The sequence below is a fragment of the Ylistrum balloti genome, unplaced genomic scaffold (genome assembly GCF_031769215.1).
Source record: "Ylistrum balloti isolate Yb309-2 unplaced genomic scaffold, AGI_CSIRO_Ybal_v1 Utg372170, whole genome shotgun sequence".
NCBI classification, from domain to species: Eukaryota; Metazoa; Mollusca; class Bivalvia; order Pectinida; family Pectinidae; genus Ylistrum; species Ylistrum balloti.
Window position 1 is genome coordinate 10,647 of NW_026783030.1, and position 26,856 is coordinate 37,502.

Consider the following 26,856-nt stretch of genomic DNA (forward strand, 5'->3'; position numbering starts at 1 on the left):
AGAATCATAGCAATGACAATAAGATGTCCCAAAACTCATCATTATTTAAATCCTTCAAGTACCATCGGATACTTATTATTACTTATTACTTAAACTTATTAAAATACTTACTATTATTCTAAATCAGACTATAATACTTACTATTGTTCTACTTCAGACTTATACTACTAATACTTACTATTATTCTACTTCAGACTTATAATACTTACTATTATTCTACTTCAGACTTATAATACTTACTATTATTCTACTTCAGACTTATGATACTTACTATTATTCTACTTCAGACTATAATACTGACTATTATTCTACTTCAGACTTATACTACTTACTATTATTCTGCTTCAGACTTATAATACTGACCATTATTCTACTTCAGACTTATGATACTTACTATTATTCTACTTCAGACTAATAATACTAACTATTAGTCTCCTTCAGACTTATAATACTGACTATTATTCTACTTCAGACTTATAATACTTACTATTATTCTTATTCAGACTTATAATACTTACTATTACTCTACTTCAGACTTATGCCAGTCGGTGAACAACTTCGGATGGTTTGTCGATGGCATTCGACAACAAAGCAATTGTATTCCTTGATTATCGCCCCTGATGACATTTATTTCCTGTTCACTAGTGGAATATAAGGTTAATGGCGTTCGACCAAAAACCTTGGAATTTTATCAAAAGTCAAATGCAGGAAGGATAATTTGATTTATTTAACGGATTTCGATTTCTCTATAAAGTTAGTTCTACGGGTATTTTATGCAACTTTAAGTCTTGATCAAAACAAAATAAACTATTTTGAAAATTATAACCTTTGATATTATCTTGATAACTCTTTTTATTCTCACTTATTTGCTTTGTAGGAAAATTTACGATCGAAATGCGATAGAGATCGACAACATTGTTTGTTTTTGCTTTCGGAACAGTGTAATAAACTATTTAAACCATTCGTTCTAAGATAGACAACCGTGATGTCATTAGATTCAGTGAGTATTTTTGCTCTCCCCTTTGCCAATCAAAAGCTTTGCATTAGGAAGATGGCAATAACACAACAGATTATTGTATTTTTTAGAATTAATAAAAGTGAAGTTATCTGCAGTGTCTTTTTCGTAATTTGTTAAGTAAATGAGAAATTCGATATGTCTGGTGATCGTGTTGTTTCTGTTGTTCTTATTTCTTAACGTGACATTACTTTCATAGACTGACCAAGGTTTACATAACGGATATCATGCAGAAAAAATACTCTTAACCTTCCGGGACACCTGGAATTGTTCTCTTTATACTTTTTCATTGGTCTCCGTGTGAATTTTTATTTTGCTCAAATTTAGCCCTGGCTTCATCGAGCTTGAGCTTTAATTAATATAATTTTGAAATGTTGGTATTTTCTTTGGCGTCAATTATTGATTCCTGTACATGCTTTACTCGGTTGCTTTACTCATATAAACTTTTTTATTTTACAACAATTACGAAACAAGTTCATATATACTCATACTTTTCATATGTTTCAGCAAGTTTGATATCGATCTAAATTACATCATAATCAAATGCTTTGCTTGGTTATTTGTCAGCGCTTTTGCTGCCAGGGATACCAACGTGGTATTTATTGTGTAAAGTTCTTCATTAAATCCTGTTAATCTGTTTATACCCCGGAGAAACGTAATACCGAATGTGAATGATATTCAACATGCTATTTTGTGTGTCTATAGATTGTACATCGTTGCAGCAGGAAATAGTATTAATTTGCATTCTGCAAATTATTTGTGAGACTGCAGATCGTCGAGATCTTACTGTGGTAAAGCTGCTTACCAAGTTTCATAAAAATCTTTAAAAAAAAATGAAAATAATAAATTGTTATAACACAACCAGTACATTAGAGTGTGACGTTTCGATTACTACACGGTCACCTTCATCAGACTAATGACCAGTGTGGAGCGTACTATCACTGGCGTACGTAGTGTACGAGATTGTGCGGAATCGACAAACTTTTTGTCGGCTATGCTATGTACACTAAGGTTGAAAATAGTGTGACGATATGGTAAACAGATTATAGACCAAAATGCACCAGGTAGTACTAGTGTACTGTAGTCAATTCGGCTACGCTTTGTTTAACACATGGTCATAGATGTGTGAGATGGCCCCTCTCGTCCCCAATTAACTCTAAAAGTTGTAACTGAACTAGTCCCTATGTTGACCTCTTTCAGGATATTATTGATATAAAACTGCAAACTAAGATTTGTTTATGTTAAAGCTATAATTACTGAAAACCGAAATTTACTAAACTCTTTAAAAAAGATGAGTCGGTGTCGTTGTCACATTTAACAGATATTAACAATATAAAGTTACATGTTAAGTTTCATCACAATCCGTCCATATTTACTCAAGTTATCGTGTTCACAAACAAAAGTTAACGCACCAGGGACGACGAATGATTGCAAAAGTAACATGACATATGGTCAGGTACCCTATTGAGCGATAAACATGATAACAAGCTAGGTTTGTAAGACCCATGTTTCGCTAAATATATGCAAATCCGCTTATCGGCGTGGTTGTCCTGAAAGCAGAACATGATGCTTAGTATCTAGCTAAGATATCAGGTGACCTGAGTGCAGTGACTGGTCAAACGTCTCAAGTAATTACAATTACAAATGATAGAAACTATCTAGGGTTATTGAACACAAGGTGTGATTACATCAATAATGTGCGTAGGTAGAAATGTGTCTGGCCGAATTTATTAGAAAAAAATAAGATTGCAAATAATGCAAATAGGGAAACGCTGTTGAGATGTCTTCCTGTAAATAAAATGAAACTTAAATGAAATGAAGAAATATTTTTAGAAAGAACCACTGAGATATAGTTTTACGTTGACTCTTATTAAAATCACTGCATTAATGGATGACATTCACCATCATCAAATCTCGTTTTTAATTACCGTAAAGTATTTCTCAAAAATGTCTTATTTTTCATGTTATTTACAGCGTTATGTCATCAGTTTCGGACCGATGTCATCTTCTTTGTAAACAAAACGATATTATTAATTGTGACACTAAGAATTTCGGTAACAAGTAATTGTAATTGTACACGTGGAACAAGCTGTAATCGAGAAAGCTTCTTTATTTGCTTCTGGCAGACTGACAAACATAAATTTAAAATTGAATGAAAGAAAACAAACCCTCAACAAAAATATCAAAATTTATTTCCACTGTGTAATATTTCTTTTGGTTTTCTGTGGCAATTGCACCAAAAGTACAGAGAACATAGGTAAGAAGTTACAATCAACTTCACAAAACAAAACATCTTACCGTCATGCATGCTAATATTGCATGCAAACCACATCAAACCAGATCTAGACCGGTGTGAAATCTACCATATTCCAGGAGTTACAATCGATGTCGTTCCCTGCACCCCTGGAACATTTCATTTAACAAACTAATGTTCCATAAGTGATACCTTGTGGATAAGACAAGAATGTTAGTTTGATTTTTTTAAGTACATCAAATGAAGCTGGGTATTGCAGAACGGTATGTTGCTGTGGATTTAAGTTGGGTGTCGCTCCTTTGTATTCTCCAAAGGAGCGTATCAGTTTGTGATTAATTAGTTTTGTTTCTCCTGAAACTCATTCTAAAAATCAAATTACTTCATTTGTGCCTTGAAATGTTCCAGGTTCATAAAGAGCGAAAGCAATTGTTTCCCCTGGAATACCGAGGACAGTAATCTACCCTCCTTAACTAGGCAAAATTTGCTTTCATCGCAAACCGTAACAATCTAACAAAATAATGATAAACATGTAGCGCATACTGATAAGTACTTCCTAAGAGTTTTATTTTCTCTATATTTGAGGATGAAGCAAAATTAAGCAAATCTTTATCCTTGAAATAATAATTAAATAACAAAGTCCATTTCATTACTTCTGTGAAAAAATATATGGTATGACTTAAATTATGCTGTAAAACCTCGGCATATAATTTTATACATATCTATTCTTTCTGAATGTTCGATATGATAATATTATTGACAAAACTGGAGATAACATGTAGTTAAATATTCCTTTCGACATTACCTCATGAAAATAACATTTTATTGAAATAATCATAACATGATTATTTTTTGTGTTAGCTTATCACAAGCTTGTTACAAACACCACTTTATATTTGAGTATGTTGGCTTATTTGCAGTACTTTCTAGCCCCGACTAAAATTGCGGGTATATATATAAAAAAGGATACAAACAAGATAGGAAATATAATAAGCTAAACAGATATAGTAATAGTCTGCTTAAATGACATAAATAAGACAATTATTCGACTTGGAGGACCCCAGGAAACTCAATGTTTTGTATCTTTCATTAGTGCAATATTTAACCGGTGTAAGATGAACACCTCTCCAGCCATATTTTGACATTTCTTTTGATCAGTTTGGATTTTTCTCACCTCCTAGTCACTGACGGGTTCCTTAAGGAGAAACAGCTGCATGATGCAGCTTAATTCATTGTTTGATTCTATTGTATCTAACTATAAATTAGTATTGCAGGGTTATTCACTTAAATGTGTGTCTTGTACAGTCATGGATATCTGGTTATATGTAAAACGTTATTTACTTATTTACGCTCAATACTCTATCGATTTTTTCACAAAATCTTATTTATGTCCCTCGTTTTAAGGATGCGGGCTTTCTTGCAGATTCTTGCAACAATGTAACGACACTTAAAGTACAATTAATCTAGATGATATAAATCTGTAGGAATGGATTGCTTGTGGAGAATATGTCGCCGAATTGTCCGATTTGCTATTTCTCTTTTCTCTCAAAACCAAGTCACTTTTCATCCACAAAACCGCCGGTGCAAAGCACACGCCGTGACAAATATTTACACTTCAAGGCGTCAAGTCTACAACAAAGCATTGTAAAAACCATAATATCACACAAAAACATCATTGAACTGATAAGATATATATGTCAAATATTTATCAGATCAAAATATTTTAAATTTGAGAAAGCTTTATCATAATGTCAACATACAATATACCCAAACGGAAGTCAATGGTGTCAATGGCCGGATGAACAGAGATGCTGGAAAGCATTATATTACTGCGACAAATATAATATTGATAATAATAGTAATAATATTTCTGAAAAAAGCATTCTTGAGAATAGGAAGCATTGGATTTTTCCTTTTTAGGAAACACTGTACACCAATTTAGTAAACAAATTTCTGGAATCAATATTTCTAATTTTTAATGCCATTTTGCAAATATGGAATGTAAGAAAGATATACAAACACAAAAAAAAAAAAAAAAAAAAAGAAAAAAAAAATATTTCGACATTTTATCATACCCTTTCAGCTGATTAAGATTTGAACAAAAATCACGTATATATAGAGAAAATTAATATAAGCACTTTATGTACACATAATGATACACAGTAGCACCTTTTATAGATAAAAAACAAACAAATGTTACAATAATGCATATGATTAACAATAACAATACTATACAGGTATATTCAACTTTGCGATTGAGACGGAGCTTACAAAGTATATTCAAAATCATCAACGGAATCAATATAAGCAGAATTTAAATTCATATTTAAGTTCCTGTGAATAATAATTTCTTGCGGAAAAATCCCGAATGACAACGTGGGATAATAAGGTGTTTTGTTGAGGTAGCAAAACCTACTTTACAGATCAGATTAAGATTTACCACAGCTGTAAGAGTCAATGACATATATTTACAAACATATTTGTGACTTGATCTGTAATCTTTATAAATACATTTACACGATGTCGAGCGTTAACGTTTTCACATATATCTCTGTTAAAACTTAACAATTTACTGAACTACTGTCATTAATTTGTCGGTCATAATTCCAGCAATTTTAATCATCTTAAAGCAAATATATTGATTATGGTTTTTACAAAAATCCATAGTTGCTTAGCTGATTTTATTAAACATAGAAATTGCTGGTACACTCATTATGCTTATGACAAACATACCACTAGCGGTTTTATACGGATTATGCTTTTGACAAACATACCACTAGTGGTTTTATACAGATCATGCTTTTGACAAACATACCACTAGTGGTTTTATACAGATTATGCTTTTGACAAACATACCACTATTGGTTTTATACAGATCATGCTTTTGACAAACATACCACTAGTGGTTTTATACAGATTATGCTTTTGACAAACATACCACTAGTGGTTTTACACGAATATGCTTTTGACAAACATACCACTAGTGGTTTTATACAGATTATGCTTTTGACAAACATACCACTAGTGGTTTTATACAGATCATGCTTTTGACAAACATACCACTAGTGGTTTTACACGAATTATGCTTTTGACAAACATACCACTAGTGGTTTTATATGGATTATGTTTTTGACAAACATACCACTAGTGGTTTTATACGGATTACGCTTTTGACAAACATACCACTAGTGGTTTTACACGAATTATGCTTTTGACAAACATACCACTAGTGGTTTTATACGGATTACGCTTTTGACAAACATACCACTAGCGGTTTTATACGGATTATGCTTTTGACAAACATACCACTAGTAGTTTTATACAGATCATGCTTTTGACAAACATACCACTAGTGGTTTTATACGACTTATGCTTTTGACAAACATACCACTAGTGGTTTTACACGGATTATGCTTTTCATCAATATCAATGATTGCTGCGCTGATTATGCTATTGAGAAAGCAATAGTTGCTATGATTACTCCTTTGTCTTTCCTATTCCTCACTGTGACGTTGATTATGCCTTTGTCTATCTTATCACAAACTGTGAAGTGGATTATGCCTTTGTCTATCTTATCACAAACTGTGAAGTGGATTATGCCTTTGTCGATCTTATCACAAACTGTGACGTTGATTATGCCTTTGTCGATCTTATCACAAACTGTGACGTTGATTATGCTTTTAGCGGACTTGTCAGTAGGATTTATTTTATTGATTACCTACGCATTTTATTTGTAAAGAAAAAGCAAATAAATTACTTATTTCAAAAAAACATATATAGATCACAAACATAAATAAGTTTAATGTTAAAAATATCGCATATCTATGTAAAGTTTACCGTTATATATGAATTATTTGAAGCCATTACAACAATATATTCGCAATCTTTACAATAGCATATACAAAATAATTTCTATGAAAAAAAAACGATGGTTATCGCGATCAGTCAAAGTACATTGTTTTAAGGTTATGACAAATTTTATACGAATAAGAATATCATTTTATCTTTAATTGATATTCCAAAACATTTTGAGCTTATCGTGTGACGTTTGTCAGTGTTCCATTCGAAATAATATTCGCTATCAGACTCCCATCCATGTCGTCTGTTCGAAGAATGTTTGCCATATTGCGAGGATCATCGAGTGGCTTCTAAACAACTCAGACGTTTCAATATACTGTTCAATATTGAAAACACCAGAAACTTATCGGCTGCTTTTTCTTAAGCTAGCAAGCTCCATAACGAATCATTTATAGGTTAGATGTTTGTGTACTGTTAAGCAAGCAGTCTATAAATGGTACCGTATCTGTATAGTTTTTAACAATGAACCGCGCCTCAGCTCTAGAGATTGTCAACAACGTGAGCTGCTGATAGCAAGATGAAAGATATACAGTCTCAAATCAAAACAAAATAATGGCTGCAAAAAACTAAAATGAAGGCAAGTCATCTGAATGTAGTTTCAAAGCGGCAGTATGTAAATATCAATAATATCCGTATATATCCCGGTCAGCAGTTTTCGTTCAATTAAGAAGGCAGATATCATGCATTATACATCGAAAGCGTCAATATATATATACTTACTACAAGTCAGCTTGTAATAACGATAATTATTATGTTAAAAGTGAAAAGCAACTGCCGATTTTAATTTACGGAATATTTTGTGAAAGTAGGTGAGTAAAATACCGACCAATGGCAATTAAGAGTATTGTCATTCGAATTTTTATCATTTACTACATTCAATTGCCCTCCGCTTACAAAGGTGATAAAGAAAATGCTACACGCGTGTCAGTTTTATATGAAACTTATGAAACAACTATGAGAGTTTATCATTTTACTATAAATGAAAATAATAAAAACAAGAGAAAAAAATTATGATGATTTTCATTAATCTTTCATAAAATGTAAAATTCTGCCGATCGTAGAAGTTTGATATTATTGTAATGAATTCGTTAACAGCATTTTCTAAGACTAATACATAAATCTATATTGGCGATTTTCTCACGCTGGTTCTCTTCCTTCAAGGACGTCGCAATGCATGTAATGCCATGAAGTTATGGCGCCCAAATCATAGTCATGCTAGATCATAAATCGCATGTTTGATGACAACATTTTGCGATACTGGTATCATTGCACAGATAACAAGACAGTTATGTGGCAATAAATGAGAATAATTGTTTCTGTATATAAGCATAGCAAATATTTTGCCCTTTGAGCCATTTTATAGACTATTAAAAAATCGTTAATATTGAACGAAAACAATCGTAATACACATTTCCCATAATTTGTATGCTGACATATACAACGTAATTGTTCAATGGGAATTTGCATTTTCAAGGCATTGTTGTCAGGAATGACATAATTACAAAATTACTTGATTGCTATTCATTAATTATTTTTTGAAATATGATTTAGTGCAAATATATTTTGGTCCTAATATTGTTATGAAGTCTGAATATATTTTGGTCCGAGTATGGCTTATCTCTGAAATTAGAATTCGGAAAGTAATGGTAAGAAAAATAAATGGTTTCCAATTTTATGGGAGTGATATTTGAGCGCTTTCATTGGTGCAATCACAAAAAATATACACTCACAAAAGACACATATTCTGTATAGCTTGACTAGTTAAAAAATGACAAGACAAGGTTTAAGACTTCGGAAAAATGAAGCGTATTTAAAGAAAAACGCATTCAAATCAAAGATGAAATATATAAAGGATGGAATCATGAAATAATGGAGTTTCTGGTTGACAACATCTTCGTCGAGTTTGGTGGCAATTTCTTCTAATAGACTTTTGGCAAGGGAACTAACTGTGCCCCTCTGTTGGCTGTCTTGTTTTGTTTTAAAACGAGGCTGAATATATCGAGGCACTTATCAAAACAGATCACAAAGACCTTGCAATGTCGATAAATCTCACTTTCAGATGTATTCAAATAATGAAAGATTAATTGACCATGCCCATCCAGTATTTGAAATCAAAGACATGACAGACAACAGTCGCTTATTTCGACCGTTTCCGATCTGATTCGATATTCAAGGTTCTGTTCTCAATATCATGATTTTCGTGCAAGATGTCGTCAACCGACAGAAAAACTCTTAAAACAAGGTTTTGAAAAGAAATCGGTTGATAAGAATTATGTTTTGTCACTGTCAATCAAAATAACAGATTTTCTCAGCTCTGGTATCTTTTTGTGGAACCAAGTGACTGGAGCACGCAAAAGCAATTCTTAACGCTCTGACAAAACGGTCTGACAGCTTTCATTTTACATGCGGTTTGGATCATAAATGCATACACTGTATAGACAAGCTCAGATTTACTCTTCTTTAAACTCATGATATTTTTATCATGTAATCCACCTCTCATCCAGTGAATTCGGCCATGTTAACTTTTTTGCGTATACCTGTCACTGGTGTAATATATCCGGGAGCGATTTTCATTGGCTGTACCCATCAGAAACCATTTGTGGTATTAGGGATCATAACGTTACGTCCTGAGGTGAAAATGGCGCAAGCAAATGGTTGCCTCAGGTTGATTTTATCCTGCAAATTTCAACTTCATATCGGTCAAAATTACAAGTTAGAGTTATGTGATATAGATAAGAATAATTTAACAGACAATACTGATCGAAATGCAACATAATGGAAGCAGTGAAAAGTCTGTGATTGATATAGGTAGGTTTAAAATCTATTATTGCACAGTTATGTTTTTTTCAGCTTCTAATTTCATGAAATATTTTTATGTTGTGAAATAGTGCTAGTGTTTTACTCGTCAACATGAAATTTTCATAGGATCTCTTTCAGGAACAACGATGAAAAAATGAACCCTGTCATATTCCTATGGTAACGACACTAAATGGGTCGCAGCGCAGGCCCTACGGATCTTTAGAATTTTTTTAATTTCTATTTCATTGGTAGTCACTCATGATGTTACAAAATACCACCCACTTTTATTTAATTTGGTCCGTGGGCAAAATTCCATTCTTCCTCAAAGAGATCCTTTCTATTTTTAACTTGGATTATGTTAGTTCAAAATTGTCCCGAAGTCTGATTTCAGTTAAAAAATAGTTGCAAAAACGGAAAGCTAACGAACAAATATTCTTCTTCATAATTACGATATAGTTTTGAAATAAGGCTCTTCTCATTTTACTGTGAAGTAAAGATTGAGATCGCTCTGAAGAGAATGTGTACAGTAGGACATCGCAAAGCTATGCCCATGTTAAGTACAAAAGTGTAAAGCTAGATAGCCAAGGTTTTAACAAATGTGACATGAAAATATTGTATATCATTCGATTTAACGATTTTCTACCATCAATTCTAGCCAGAGAAATTACCGAAATAAAAAAAAGATAACCCTAAGGTTAAAAAGGTTAAACTTAAAAATTCCGAGTTATGTCGAATTTTATACGTCTATACGTGGTACAGGATCTTATCTTCTTATCTATGAACCTTAAATTGAAAAGTGCTTTGTACATACAGCCGAAAATCGTTATCTCGAATTCTTATAACTCGAACCTCCCATTTAATTCGAAGTGTTAAACTTTACACCAAATTTTCTAAGTCGCTTAATCGAATACTCGGATAACTCGAAGTTTTCCCACGGTCCCGCCGACTTTGAGATAACGAGGTTCGATCATACTTCTCAGCTTCTTAAATCTGATAAATACTGAAATTACATTTAAGCAGAAATAAAGCATGAAGGAGAAAGTTTACATAATATATTGGAATTAGTTAAACTTTGGATCACCATATCATATTTTTGAGCAATGTGATTTTATACGGCTTGCAAAATCTTTTTATACATATGTATATAAACTATATCAAATTAACATTAACATCATGTTCCATAACTTCCGGCACGGAATCAAAGGACTTCAGATGGCATTCATCCCGAAAGCACTGCAGTCTTTTCAGCGTTTCAATGTCTTGGTAGGACGCATTACTGAATTGTTTACAAAACATTTGACTTTCAATACTTTGTCGCGTCCGATGACTGGAACAGCTTTTGTGACGACACAAACAATGTAGACGACCGTCTGAATGTGGATGCGTTCCACTACTAGATCCACATTCGGTGGAAACTTTTAACAGCGTGTCTTTGGTTGAACCTTGATTCAAGGGGTTTTCTGTCTTTGACAAACGTCTGTTGTGTTTTTGGTAGAATGTGTCTAATACTATAGGTTTTTGTGGAAACAAGTATCTCATTCCACTCGGTGTTGTTGATTGTTGTTCATTTTTATTGATAAAAAATAGCTTTTAATTTGTAAAACGTTGGAAAAGCCTCCAAATTGAGACAGCACCGGCAAAAGGTCCGTTTGAAAGCATATCTGAATTTCCTTGAAAGGACGTTATAGAGGATGGGATTGACGGTTGAGCTCAGGAAATAAAGAACACCTGAAAATAAAGGGAAAACATGAGATTAAATTAATCATGATTAACGTCTGAATTCTAGGAGAATAGACATGATAAAAAGTGGAAATACAACGAAAAAGAAATTTGTATATGGAACAGCAAAAATAATGTCAGTATAACTGGTATCACGATATTGTCAGTATACCTGGCCAGGTGAGCTTATAACCAAATTCACGACAGCTTCAATATAATAGGTATCATGTAAAGGCAATTTAACCTGCATCAGGTTACAGTCGTCATTACAAGTAGCATCAAACAGTTAAACATTTACCATGAACACTACACAAATTTACTTCCGATGCTTTTACACGCGAAGGGGAAAAATCAAACTTACAAAAGCAAAGGTCTGAATGAAAAAAAAACCATGCTCAGCTGTTACAAAATAATTACGGTCTTACACACCTAGTATGCAATTTATACAGACGACTTGTCAAGTAAATCATTTCGCAAGTATTTCTATAATTTTACCGGCGAGGACAAAAATCCATTTCAACGCCAGCCAAAGAAAGCATTACTTTTTTTTTAAATATCTGCTAAACCGGGGTCGCTTACGACGGTTTCCACTGAGGCAGAAGTTTTCTTCACGGAGGAGTCTCGATTCTGTCTTTATCGATCTGACGGCCGTCAACGTGTCTACCGACGTCGTGGCGAACGTTTTATGGACGCTTGCGTTGTAGAGAGGGATAGGTTTGGGGGCGGTTTAGTAATTGTGTGGGGAGGAATCTCGCACGGGTTAAAATCACAATTTGTTGTTATTGATGGCAGCTAAGTATAGAGATGAGATCCTCCGACCCCATGTTATCCCTTTCTTACAGCAGCATAATCTAACCCTCCAGCAGGATAATGCTAGGCCCCACGTAGCAAGGATTTGCCTATTCTTTCTGGCCAACAACAACATTCAACCACTAGATTGGCCGCCATATAGCCCTGATTTGTCCCCGATCGAGCATCTTTGGGACCAGTTGGATAGACAGGTTCGAAAGCGCCAGCCAACCCCTGCTACTCGAAAGCAGTTGACCAGAGCCCTGATTGAAGAGTGGGACAACATCCCCATGAGACGGATTAACGCTCTCATGAACTCTATGACCAGAAGAATAAGGGCCGTGACCACAGCAAACGGCGGACACACAAGATATTGATGACTCAGTTCAATTTCAATTTCAAAATCCTATGGGTCCATTCAATTTAATCGTTAGTACCTCTAAACCAATTGTCAGATGCAAAATACAGACTTTGGAAATTTTTAAGCTTTAATTTATCTGTAAGTATACAAACTTTCGTTTTAAATGAAGCCTGATATCATACTTAATTTCTGGTTTAAAGTTCACCCTGCGTTTCTTTATCCTTTTAGTATATTATGACTATTTCACAGAAAAGTCGGACATGAAGAAACATGCAGATAACATAATCGCACTTCTTGGATATCGTGTTAGAGATACTGATGGGTGTTTTACCTTCAGAGAAGAGGATACACCTATAACAGCTACCGTCTGTAGGAAGCTTCAACTCAGAGGGTTTCATCCGGACGCAGCCCTAACGGTACGGAGCAAGTATAAAACTTATGAAGCCCTCAGATCCAAAATAAAAAAAAAACGGAAGAGTATTCACCCGTTTCCTACCGTATTCAAAGTGAGGAGGACATCAAAGAAGCAAAGAAGATTATCTACCCTGCCATTTTGAAACCCGAACAAGACGCAGGTTCCTGGGGAGTCGTGAAGGTGATATCTGAAGAGGATTGCGAACAACAATACAAAAGAATTCAAAGCATTTTCAGAGCTTCTTCTTTTGGGGAAAGGTTTGGGAAATCGATGGTCTTGATGGAACTTCTCGAAGGTCCTTCCTACAACGTTGACCTGGTATTTTATGATGGTGAGCTTATGGCTGCTTTCATAACTGACATAGGTCTTTACCTTCCAAACGTGTTTAATGATACCACCACCTGTATACCTTCTAATCTATCTGCGAAACTCAAGGATCAACTGACTACAGCAGCACATCATTCCTGTTGTAAAGTCGGTTTACTTAACGGAGTTTTCAACACGGAATTTAAAATGACGCAATCCGGTCTAAAACTCGTTGAAATCAATGGAAGAGTTGGTTGTTATCGGAGATGTATTGTATACGAGACTGTACATGGCGTTAACTTATGGGAAGTCGCAGCCACAATTGCCTGCGGAATCATGCCTCGTTTTCCAGATGCACTCCCAAGATGCTTTGCTGTAGGAGTATATCTATTCAATAAATTCCATGCTAAACAGTTTCTGAAACATCACTTCCATCAAAAGCTTAGTTCTATGGCTGAAGCAAAGGATATTCTGATGGCCACGCGGACTGAAACAGCAGAGGTAGATTGTGAGAAGGAGTTCGCTAAACCTTTCTGCCATTTAGTTGTACTCGACAGCACAAGTATACAGCGAGCGAGACAAGCACTGATACAGCTCAAAAAAGACCTTGGGTATGTGGGCGTAATTTTACTGTCTCGTCAACTTACGCTTCCGAAAATTTTAACTTGTTCGACTTGTCATAATGATAACATTGGAGATACTAATGATGACTGTACCAAAACACATTTTCTTCAAAGCGACGTGAATCTGGCCATAACAAGAGATATAACGTTGAAAATGGAATCTGGGATCGAAGTCATTTTCAGTACACCCAGTGTTTTAACTTTTATTGTTTAATGGGCATCAAACTACATATAATTGACAACATTTTTTGTATCTGAAGATAATGTCATGCTATATAATTTTGTTCGTTTTGCGATTTTCACTCTGTACGCACTTCGGTGATGGTTACTTTTTTCACCTTTTTAGATGTTGTTTTAGAAATAAAAATCGTTTTAAACTAAACATCAAGAGTTTATTAAATGCAATCATCACCACATCATGCATTCTGTTATTCCCACTTACCTCGGCTACCCAAATACACACCTCCCGTCGCCTGATGTAGGGGATTACTGGTCTTGACAGGACGTTAATTAGTTAATTCGGCTGTGAATTGACCAGGATATGGCAACAAGGTTTTACCTGTATAACATATAGGAATTAACTTTCGGCTTAAATGTGTTGCTTTCATTACTCATTATGTGGTATATTTTAACTGCTTTTTTGTTTATGTATGATATAATGGTTTAGAGGTTAAGCAATCTCTTCATAAGCATGATCAGAATAGTTTGTCAAGTGTTATCTTATCTCCCTTTTGGACACACCATTTATACAATATATGTTCCCATGCCTAAGGAATCTTCTTATCAATGTTGGTCAAATCAGTTGTTGATGTAATAATCAGATATCACCAACATATGTCGGTTCTCTAACTCAGTTTCAGGTAGTAGACACAATATGCATCGGAGCTCTTTTTTGCCCGATTTGGTGATCCATCTCTATAACACTGCAGGCACCAGCGTCATATCACTTGATTTCTGCTTGGATTCTATTCCAATAAAATGATTGTCTACTCTTGACCAGGGTTTTTCTCATACCCAAATGTCAAGTTGTTCTATTGTCATAGATGTGTTCGAGAACCGTTCGTCTCTCCGACTCTCCGACTTTTTCTATACAAAAGATTGTCTCCGGTCGACAGTTTTTCGAACTGTAACTAGAGTGATATTACAGTCATATTGCAACTCTTCATGGTTTTCAATGGCGGTTTCTTCCCTTCTTTTTCCAAAGCGAGGACAGCTTTGTTCTCGTCATTCTCTGGTTTCTCTTGTACATATCTGACTTGCCTTCAGACTACTGCTTTCCCATTCCATACTGCCTCCATTAAGCTCACAAGTGTAGCAGGTGCCGATGCCAACACAACAAGTATCACTCGAAATACATAAAATCCCGTTCATGGTTCAAACACAGTCTTTTGTTGATCCCTCTGGCTCCACCTCCACCTGCAAGTAACCAGAATTCAGATCTAGTGTCGAGAACAGCCTGCTAACTGTTAGTGTTTAGTGTTTCGTCTATCCTAGAAAGGGGACACTGCGTTTAGCTGTCGATGGTCAATTCAGAACCCTATCGCACAATCATTTTTCTAGACAAGCACGATAGCCGAAGTCCATGGGCTTGACGATTTCTATAACACTTCATCCTTTAAAATGCCCTCAACCTGACTACCTCAGGCCAAAAAATTGCTCGGGACCCTTCGCAATGATTGCTTGATAGGCTAGGCGTCGCATGTCTCTCATGACTTTTGCCTTCTCTCCAGTAGTTGCACTCTATATATCTCTGTTTGATCAGGTGGTGAAAAGCGCTCATCTCATGAGGCTATAAGGTATTCATCAGTCCCTCTCCCTAACTAACTTTAGCAGGTTATTTTTGTCATCCTTGTGCGACAGTATCTGTGTTTCCTCTTTTCCGATGTCCTTTATTTTATCTATAAGTCACAGGATCTGGGTAAACGTCATGGCTGTGCCAGTGTTCCGACCTGTCATTACTGATTAAGTTGTCAGGTGTTCTACTTGAAACACGCTTGCCAAACTGTCAGTACCTAATAAAGTTAAACCATACACTGAGCCTGTGTTCCGAGCCTCAAAATTGGTCACAATCATGATATCAGAGTCCAACATACGTGTTGTGCTACTTGACTTATAAACAGGGGTTGAATCGTCATTACCCGCAACATCCACCTCCGTACCATCGACCTCAGAATCCTGATCACAAATAGCATCCTTCAAATCATGACTAATGTCATCGATATACTGAGATGAAATTTTATAATGCCAGAAAAAAAGCAGAATCACAAGTGATCAGATACTATATTTCAAGCAAACAATGCTAAATACTGCTGTAGTATAAGTAAGCCAAAACCTTACAGGGATCCCGTAACGCTGTCACCGATATTTTGTAGCGTGCCCGAACAATGGTCGAAGCTAAGTCAAACAGCTGTTTCAGTATGTTACGGACGTAACATGTGTGAATCAAAGCAATGACAAATGCACTAAGGTAGCAGTACACAGTTTCTCGGTGTGGCCATGGGTGATACTTTTGTTTTTAGATTACCTCATTATAAAGGTTTTGATTAAACTTTTAAAAATAAATCCTTGCTAAAATTTGTCTTGTCATGTTGAATGGACAATGTGGGATTTAATTTTTTAGATCTCTGATGCAGATTACTATTTTGGCAGTCTCGAATCTGTGTCTACGCATTAATTAAAGACAAGTACCTTGGTTACAATATAAGTGCACCATGACAACATGACAAACATATTTTCAAATTATCTATTGCTTTAAAACTCCGTCTTCCATAGTTGAAAATAAGCATCAGTTTTGATATTTCGGCAGACTGAAATCATTTAAATTTCAACAAAGTTTATTAGCCTTTAATATGTTAATAGGATCGGACAACAGCCTATGCCTATTTAAGTCCTAGAATAAATATTCTGTTGTACATAAAATCGATCCAATAGCATAAAGCTGATAAGGGGAGGTAACTACAGTTTGCTATGGAATACATAGAAACGAGAGTACGGTATAAAAACGATCATTTACACTTAGCTATAAGCTTTGAGATTTTACTGTCCACGTTGTGTGGCGTTACTTCACATTGAAATCACCAGTGTAAAAATGGCCGGACAGGAGTTTATTACATACCCAAACCAAGTCAGGGAAAAACTGCATGGCAAGATGATTCTTGTGATCGGATCTAGTAAAAGTGGCGCACGAAAGGTGTGGGACATTTTCACAAAGGCAAAACTCAAGGTTAGTAACGACATTTGAAGCCGTAATGATATTGAAATTTTAACATATTTAACGTTCGTATCATCCATTTCAAATGAGATTTTTGAAACTCCCAAGAGATTTACAATTTTGTGATTGCCAGAAATCGAGGTTAGATTGTACAAAATTTCCCAAAAGCAAAAGGTAATATTACTCTCAAATTTTTATTTTCCATGTATCTATTTTTGTAGATAAGCTATGTCACGCTTTTAAATGAGGTCAAGGTATATAACAACGGAACCAACAGCCAAACTAACGTGTATTAAATACGTTCAGCTTCACATCGCACAAAAAAATGAATATTTTTCAATGAGATCAAATAATGAAATATACAAATGATTTATACTTACTGGTAACGAAATATAACTATGACAAATACACAAAGTTGGACATTCTAACTTGCGTTTGCTGATGTACAAAACCTGTTTCAGGATTGTCAAATGCACCGCTGTCACTACTAGTGTCGTCAAAATTACGAAAAAATCATTATGTTGTGATCACTTAATGCTTTGATCCGTTCAGCTATTCATGATTGTATGAATGGCCACAATAAACCTTTTCAAACTATGGCTTCAGGCCATTACTTACAGGCATAGGTGAGATTCTCGAAAATCATGGACTGTGAAGCTCTGTAAATATGTATTATGTATCATAGCCATAGTGCTAAATTGAGGTGATGATTTAGTCATCAATGTTTATCTATTTCGATCATTCTCCCGTGAAACGTTCTCCTTCAGAAGTTTTGTTTGTCATTTTCTACCAATCAATAGATGAGGCCTGCCAATTTCTAGCTACAACATGTACTGAAAACGAAAACACTGAGCTATGAACCAGTTAACTTCATACGCATCGACACTGAAGCAATGAATCGCTTCAATTGCTATGTTATAGCAAGCGTTTATATGGCGGTGGCAACATAGCTGTAAATGCAATATATAGGTGTGAAAAGTGTGTTTTCGTCACTTGTGTACAATTTCTTAAAATTTTGATGTTCTGTAACTTCAGAGTAAAATGTTTTCATTACCTGTTGAAAGGAAGATTTCACTCCGCTTTAAACTGTAAAATGCTCAAAATACAATATTGCGTTTACTTTCTGGATACTTTTCCCTAACAAACATTAGAATGATATCGTTGAACAGATAATATGTACCATGATCTACTAATATCATTAAATCGTCCCCCAGGTTAAAACTGCAGTACAGTAAGTTAGAGACAAAATCATTGTATTTTGGTTTGTATTCACAAGAAAGCATTATATTTGGTAATTTTAACACATTCTTTGGCTTTGCCAAATCTAAGTATTCAATATTTCAAAGAAACTTTCAATCTATTGATAATCTGCACTCCATGTTTTAAAGAAAACTGTCTGGCGATAAAAAGTTATACTTTGAATTTCTTTTCTACAGGTCATAATGGTGGCAACCCAGGCTTCAAATTTTGAAGCAGACAAAGTTGATACGTGTATCTATTATGACTATTACACAAAAATGTCGGACATAGAGAATCATGCAGATAACATAATCGAACTTCTTGGAGATCGTGTTAGGGATATTGACGGGTGTTTTACCTTCAGAGAAGAGGATACACCTATAACAGCTACCGTCTGTAGGAAGCTTCAACTCAGAGGGTTTCATCCGGACGCAGCCCTAACAGTACGGAGCAAGTATAAAACTTATGAAGCCCTCAGATCAAAAACAAATAATACTAAATACAAAACGGAAGAGTATTCGCCCGTTTCTTACCGAATTCAAAATGAAAATGACATCAAAAAAGTGAAGATAATCTACCCTGCCATTTTGAAACCCGAACAAGACGCAGGCTCCTGGGGAGTCGTGAAGGTGATATCTGAAGAGGATTGTGAACATCAATACAAAAGAATTCAAAGCATTTTCAGCGCTTCTTCTTTTGGGGAAATGTTTGGGAAGTCGATGGTCTTGATGGAGCTTCTCGAAGGTCCTTCCTACAACGTTGACCTGGTCATTTATGATGGTGAGCTTATGGCTGCTTTCATAACTGACATAGGTCTTTACCTTCCAAACGTGTTTAATGATACCACCACCTGTATACCTTCTAATCTATCTGCGAAACTCAGGGATCAACTGACTACAGCTGCACATCATTCCTGTTGTAAAGTCGGTTTACTTAACGGAGTTTTCAACGCGGAATTTAAAATGACGCAATCCGGTCTAAAACTCGTTGAAATCAATGGAAGAGTTGGCTGTTATCGGAGATGTATTGTATATGAGACTGTACATGGCGTTAACTTATGGGAAGTCGTAGCCACAATTGCCTGCGGAATCAAGCCTCGTTTTCCAGATGCACTTCCGAGATGCTTTGCTGTTGGAGTATATCTATTCAATAAATTCCATGCTAAACAGTTTCTGAAACAAGACGTCCACCAAAAGCTTAGATCTATGGCTGAAGCTAAAGATATTCTGATGGCAATGCGAACTGAAACAGCAGAGGAAGATTGTGAGAAGGAGTTCGCTAAACCTTTCTGCCATTTAGTTGTACTCAACAGCACAAGTATACAGCTAGCGAGACAAGCACTAATTCAGCTCTACAAAGACCTCGGGTTCACAGAGAAAGAGTATAACCTAGAACGATTCACAAGTATGTGGGCGTAATTTTACTGTCACGTCGACTTAAGCTTCCGAGAGTTTCAACTTGTTTGACATGTCATGATGATAACATTGTGTTGTGGAGGTGCTAATGATGATTGCACAAAAACAGTTTTTCTTCAAAGCGACGTGAATCTACCCATCACAAGAGATATAACGTTGAGAATGAAATCTGGGATTGGAGTCATTTTCAGTACACCCAGTGTTTTAACTTTTATTGTTTAATGGACATAAAACTTCATATAATTGTCAACTTTTTCTGCATCTGAAGATAATGTCATTCTATATAATTTTGTTCGTTTTGCGATTTTCACTCTGTACGTACTTCGGTGATGGTTACTTTTTTCACCTCTTTCGATATGGTTTTAGAAATAAAAATCGTTTTAAACTAAACATCAAGAGTTTATTAAATGCAATCATCATCACACCATGCATTCTGTTATTCCCACTTACCTCGGCTACCCAAATACACACTTCCCGTCGCCTAATGGCGGGGATTACTGGTCTTGACAGGACGTTAATTAGATAATTCGGCTGTGAATTGACCAGGATATGGCAACAAGGTTTTACCTGTATAACATATAGGAATTAACTTTCGGCTTAAATGTGTTGCTTTCATTACTCATTATGTGGTATATTTTAACTGCTCTTTTGTTTATCTATGATATAATGGTTTAGAGGTTAGCAATCTCTTCATAAACATGATCAGAATAGTTTATCAAGTGTAATCTTATCTCCCTTTGGGACACACCATTTATACAATACATGTTCCAATGCCTAAGGAGTCTTCTTCTCAAATATGGTCAAATCAGTTGTTGGTGTAATAATTAGATATCACCAATATATGTCGGTTCTCTAACTCAGTTTCAGGTAGTAGACACAATATGTTGATCGCTCCATGGGAATCCCAGTTTCCACTATTAGCATCGGAGCTCTTTTTTGCCCGATTTGGTGATTCATCTCTAGAACACTGCAGGCACCAGCGTCACATCACTTGATTTCTGCTTGGATCCCAAGCCAATAAAATGTTTGTCTACTCTTGACCAGGGTTTTTCTCATACCCAAATGTCAAGTAGTTCTATTGTCATAGATGTGTTCGAGAACCGTTCGTCTCTCCGACTCTCCGACTTTTTCTATACAAAAGATTGTCTCCGATCGACAGTTTTTCGAACTGTGACTAGAGTGATATTACAGTCATATTGCAACTCTTCGTGGTTTTCAATGGCGGTTTCTTCCCTTCTTTTTCCAAAGCGAGGATAGCTTTGTTCTCATCATTCTCTGGTTTCTCTTGTACATATCTGACTTGCCTTCAGACTACTGCTTTCCCATTCCATACTTCCTCCATTAAGCTCACAAGTGTAGCAGGTGCAGATGCCAACACAAAAAGTATCACTCGAAATACATAAAATTCCGTTCATGGTTCAAACACAGCCTTTTGTTGATCCTCTGGCTCCACCTCCACCTGCAAGTAACCAGAATTCAGATCTAGTGTCGAGAACCAAGAACAGCCTGCTAACTGTTAGTGTTTGGTGTTTCGTATATCCTGGAAAGGGGATACTGCGTTTAGCTCTCGATGGTCAACTCAGAACCCTATCGCACCATCATTTTCCTAGACAAGCACGACAGCCGAAGTCCATGGGCTTGACGATTTCTATAACACTTCATCCTTTAAAATGCCCTCAACCTGACTACCTCAGGCCAAAAAATTGCTCGGGACCCTTCGCATGACTTTTTCCTTCTCTCCAGTAGCTGCTCTCTATATATCTCTGTTTGATCAGGTGGTGAAAAGCGCTCATCTCATGAGGCTATAAGGTATTCATAAGTCCCTCCCCCTAACTATCTTTAGCAGGTTTCTTTTGTCATCCTTGTGCGACAGTATCTGTGTTCCCTCTCTTCTGCTGTCCTTTATTTTTCCTATAATTCACATGATCTGCGTAAATGTCATGTCTGTGCCAGTGTTCCGACCTGTCATTACTGATTAAGTTGTCAGGTGTTCTACTTGAAGCACGCTTGCTATCTGCTGGCATTCCCAAACTGTCAGTACCTAATAAAATTAAACCATACACTGAGCCTGTGTTCCGAGCCTCAGAATTGGTCACAATCATGATACCAGAGTCCAACATACGTGTTGTGCTACTTGACTTATAAACAGGGGTTGGATCGTCATTACCCGCAACATCCACCTCCGTACCATCGACCTCAGAATCTTGACCACAAATAGCATCCTTCAAATCATGACTAATGTCATCGGTATACTGAGATGTAATTTTATAATGCCAGAAAAAAAGCAGAATCACAAGTGATCAGATACTATATTTCAAGCAAACAATGCTAAATACTGCTGTAGTATAATTAAGGCCAAAACCTTACAGGGATCCCGTAACGCTGTCATCGATATTTTGTAGCGTGCCCGAAAAATGGTCAAAGCTAAGTCAAACGGATGTAACATGTGTGAATCAAAGCAATGGCAAATGCACTAAGGTAGCAGTACGCAGTTTCTCAGTGTGGCCATGGGTGATATTTTTTTCTTAGATTACCCCATTATAAAGGTTTTAATTAAACTTTTAAAAAATAAATCCTTGCTAAAATTGGTCTTGTCATGTTGAATGAAAAATGTGGGGTTTCATTTTTCAGAATAATATTTTAGATCTCTGATGGAGATTGCTATTTTTGCAGACTCGAATCTGTGTCTACGCACCAAAAATCAGCTTTACAGGAGGTGAAATTTTCAAAGTGTTTACATGTGGTAATGTTATGAAGGATTTCCGAGTTGGAATTTGCTGAAATGTAAGTAGTTTGTTACCATGACAGTGTTGTTGATTTTGAGACAGGTGTTTAGAAATGAATTTCTTCTATAAAATTGTAGTGTTTGGTTGGAATTAGCAGTATTTTTTTTATTTTTTAGCATTTTTGCTGTTGGTAACCATGACAATCACAATAAATATATATATATATAATGGTGTATTTTTCAAAACTAAACTGCTGAACCTGTATATCTCAAACATGACCAGTAATTTCAGGGATAATGCAAATTACCTGTTTCCTGCTACATCAGCCATAACGTCTGTAAGACAGTAAATACGATGTAAAATAAATGTATAAACATAGTTCAATCTTCCTCAAATGCTGGCTTGATAACTTAAACTTAGAGCGAATTAAAATATTCTTTTTAATTAATTAATTGACAATATTGTGACCATCATTAAAAGTGGACATGTTTTTTTCTCAATGAATTAAAGACAAGTACTTTGGTTACCATATAAGTGCACCATGACAACATGACAAACATATTTTCAAATTATCTATTGCTTTAAAACTCTGTCTTCCATAGATGAAAATAAGCATCAGTTTTGATATTTCGGCAGACTGAAATCATTTAAGTTTCAACAAAGTTTATTAGCCTTTAATATGTTAATAGGATCGGACAACAGCCTATGCCTATTTAAGTCCTAGAATAAATATTCTGTTGTATATGAAATCGATCCAATAGCATAAAGCTGATAAGGGGAGGTAACTACAGTTTGCTATGGAATAAATAAAAACGAGAGTACGGTATCAGAAACGATCATGTACACTTAGCTATAAGCTTTGAGATTTTACTGTTCACGTTGTGTGGCGTTATTTCACATTGAAATCACCAGTGTAAAAATGGCCGGACAGGAGTATATTACATACCCAAACCAAGTCAGGGAAAAACTGCATGGCAAGATGATTCTTGTGATCGGATCTAGTAAAAGTGGCGCACGAAAGGTGTGGGACATTTTTACAAAGGCAAAACTCAAGGTTAGTAACGACATTTGAAGCCATAATGATATTGAAATCTTAACATATTTAACGTTCGTATCATCCAATTCAAATGAGATTTTTGAAACTCCCAAGAGATTTACAATTTTGTGATTGCCAGAAATCGAGGTTAGACTGTACAAAATTTCCCAAAAGCAAAAGCTATTATTACTCTAAATTTTTTTTTATTATCCATGTACTTATTTTTGTAGATAAGCTATGTCACGTTCTCAAATGAGGCCAAGGTATATAACAACGGAACCAATAGGCAAAGTAACGTGCATTAAATACGTTCCGCTTCACATCGCACAAAAATGAATATTTGTCAATGAGATCAATATGAAATATATAAATTATTTATACTTACTGGTAACGAAATATAACTATGATCAATACAAGAGTGTGTTACTAAAGATACGACAATAAATGTGGGAAAAGGAGGGCAATAAACAAAGCGGGACATTCTAACTTGCGTTTGCTGATGTACAAAACCTGTTTCAGGATTGTCAAACTCACCGCTGTCACTACTAGTGTCGTCAAAATTACGAAAAAATCATTATGTTGTGATCACTTAATGCTTTGATCCGTTCAGCTATTCATGATTGTATGAATGGCCACAATAAACCTTTTCAAACTATGGCTTCAGGCCATTACTTACAGGCATAGGTGAGATTCTCGAAAATCATGGACTGTGAAGCTCTGTAAATATGTATTATGTATCATAGCCATAGTGCTAAATTGAGGTGATTTATTCGTCCATTTTGATCTACTTCGATCATTCTCCCGTGAAACGTTCTGCTTCAGAAGTTTTGTTTTTCATTTTCTACACGTCAATGGATGAGGCCTGCCAATTTCTAGCTACGACATGTACTGAAAACACTGAGCTATAAACAAGTTAATTTCACACGCATCGACACTGAAGTAATGAATCGCTTCAATTGCTATGTTATATCCAACATTTATATCACGGTGACAACAGCTGCAAATGCAGTAAAAATATATATACTACATGCTGTGTGAAAAAAAGTTTTTTTTCGTCACTTGTGTACAATTTCATAAAATTTTGATGTTCTGTAACTTTAGTGTAAAATGTTTTCATTACTTGTTCAAAAGGAAGATTTCACTCCGCTTTAAACTGTAAAGTGCTCCAAATTCAATATTGCGTTTACTTTGTGGATACTTTTCCCTAACAAACATTTGAATGATATCGTTGAACAGATAATAGGTACCATGATCTACTAATATCATTAAATCGTCCCCCAGATTAAAAATGCAGTACATTAAGCTAGAGACAAAATCATTGTATTTTTGTTTGTATCCACAAGAAAGCATTATATTTAGTAATTTTAACACATTATTTGGCTTTGCCAAATATAAGTATTCAATATCTCAAAGAAACTTTCAATTTCTTAATAATCTGCACTCCATGTTTTAAAGAAAACTGTCTGGCGATAAAAAATTATACTTTGAATTTCTTTTCTACAGGTCATAATGGTGGCACCCAAGGCTTCAAATTTCGGGGCAGACAAAGTTGATACCTGTATCTATTATGACTATTACACAGAAAAGTCAGACATGGAGAAACATGCAGATAACATAATCGAACTTCTTGGAGATCGTGTTAGAAATATTGACGGGTGTTTTACATTCACAGAAGAGGATACACCTATATCAGCTACCGTCTGTAGGAAGCTTCAACTCAGAGGGTTTCATCCGGACGCAGCCCTAACAGTACGGAGCAAGTATAAAACTTATGAAGCCCTCAGATCCAAAATAAATAAAACAAAATACAAGACGGAAGAGTATTCACCCGTTTCTTACCGTATTCAAAGTGAGGAGGACATCAAAGAAGCAAAGAAGATTATCTATCCTGCCATTTTGAAACCCGAACAAGACGCAGGTTCCTGGGGAGTCGTGAAGGTGATATCTGAAGAGGATTGCGAACAACAATACAAAAGAATTCAAAGCATTTTCAGCGCTTCTTCTTTTGGGGAAAGGTTTGGGAAATCGATGGTCTTAATGGAACTTCTCGAAGGTCCTTCCTACAACGTTGACCTGGTCATTTATGATGGTGAGCTTATGGCTGCTTTCATAACTGACATAGGTCTTTACCTTCCAAACATGTTTAATGATACCACCACCTGTATACCTTCTAATCTATCTGCGAAACTCAAGGATCAACTGACTACAGCTGCACATCATTCCTGTTGTAAAGTCGGTTTACTTAACGGAGTTTTCAACACGGAATTTAAAATGACGCAATCCGGTCTCAAAATCGTTGAAATCAATGGAAGAGTTGGTTGTTATCGGAGATGTATTGTCTATGAGACTGTACATGGCGTTAACTTATGGGAAATCGCAGCCACAATTGCCTGCGGAATCAAGCCTCGTTTTCCAGATGCACTTCCGAGATGCTTTGCTGTTGGAGTATATCTATTCAATAAATTCCATGCTAAACAGTTTCTGAAACAAGACGTCCATCAAAAGCTTAGATCTATGGCTGAAGCAAAAGATATTCTGATGGCCATGCGAACTGAAACAGCAGAGGTAGATTGTGAGAAGGAGTTCGCTAAACCTTTCTGCCATTTAGTTGTACTCGACAGCACAAGTATACAGCGAGCGAGACAAGCACTGATACAGCTCTACAAAGACCTCGGGTTCACAGAGAAAGAGTATAACCTAGAACGATTCACCAGTATGTGGGTGTAATTTTACTGTCTCGTCGACGTAAGCTTCGGAGAAATTCAATGAAGCGTAGCAACTTGTTCGACATGTCATGATGATAACATTATTTTTTGGAGATACTAATGATGACTGTACAAAAAACGACGTGAATCTGGCCATCACAAGAGATATAACGTTGAAAATGGAATCTGGGATCGAAGTCATATTTAGCACACCCCTTATTTTAACTTATATTGTTTAATGGACATCAAACTACATATAATTGACAACTTTTTCTGTATCTGAAGATAATTTCATTCTATATAATTTTGTTCGTTTTGCGATTTTCACTCTGTACGCACTTCGGTGATAGTAACTATTTTTCACCTTTCTCGATGTTGTTTTAGAAAT

At 35.6% G+C, this 26,856-nt stretch overlaps 2 protein-coding genes and 2 pseudogenes across 2 annotated transcripts; 3 read left to right on the plus strand and 1 right to left on the minus strand.

The window, feature by feature from the left end:
* Positions 1-11,072: 11,072 nt before the first annotated feature.
* Positions 11,073-11,936, minus strand: LOC132564318 (uncharacterized; annotated as a pseudogene).
* A 140-nt stretch (positions 11,937-12,076) lies between these two features.
* LOC132564319 (carnosine synthase 1-like) lies at positions 12,077-14,350 on the plus strand (annotated as a pseudogene).
* Positions 14,351-17,224: 2,874 nt separating this feature from the next.
* LOC132564320 (carnosine synthase 1-like) lies at positions 17,225-20,004 on the plus strand. The gene is made up of 2 exons (XM_060228986.1): positions 17,225-17,359; positions 18,784-20,004. Exons 1-2 carry the CDS (start codon positions 17,225-17,227, stop codon positions 20,002-20,004), a joined length of 1,356 nt encoding a protein of 451 aa, XP_060084969.1.
* Positions 20,005-23,646: 3,642 nt separating this feature from the next.
* Positions 23,647-26,490, plus strand: LOC132564321 (carnosine synthase 1-like). Its single transcript, XM_060228988.1, has 2 exons — positions 23,647-23,781; positions 25,267-26,490. Exons 1-2 carry the CDS (start codon positions 23,647-23,649, stop codon positions 26,488-26,490), a joined length of 1,359 nt encoding a protein of 452 aa, XP_060084971.1.
* The last annotated feature ends 366 nt before the right edge of the window (positions 26,491-26,856 follow it).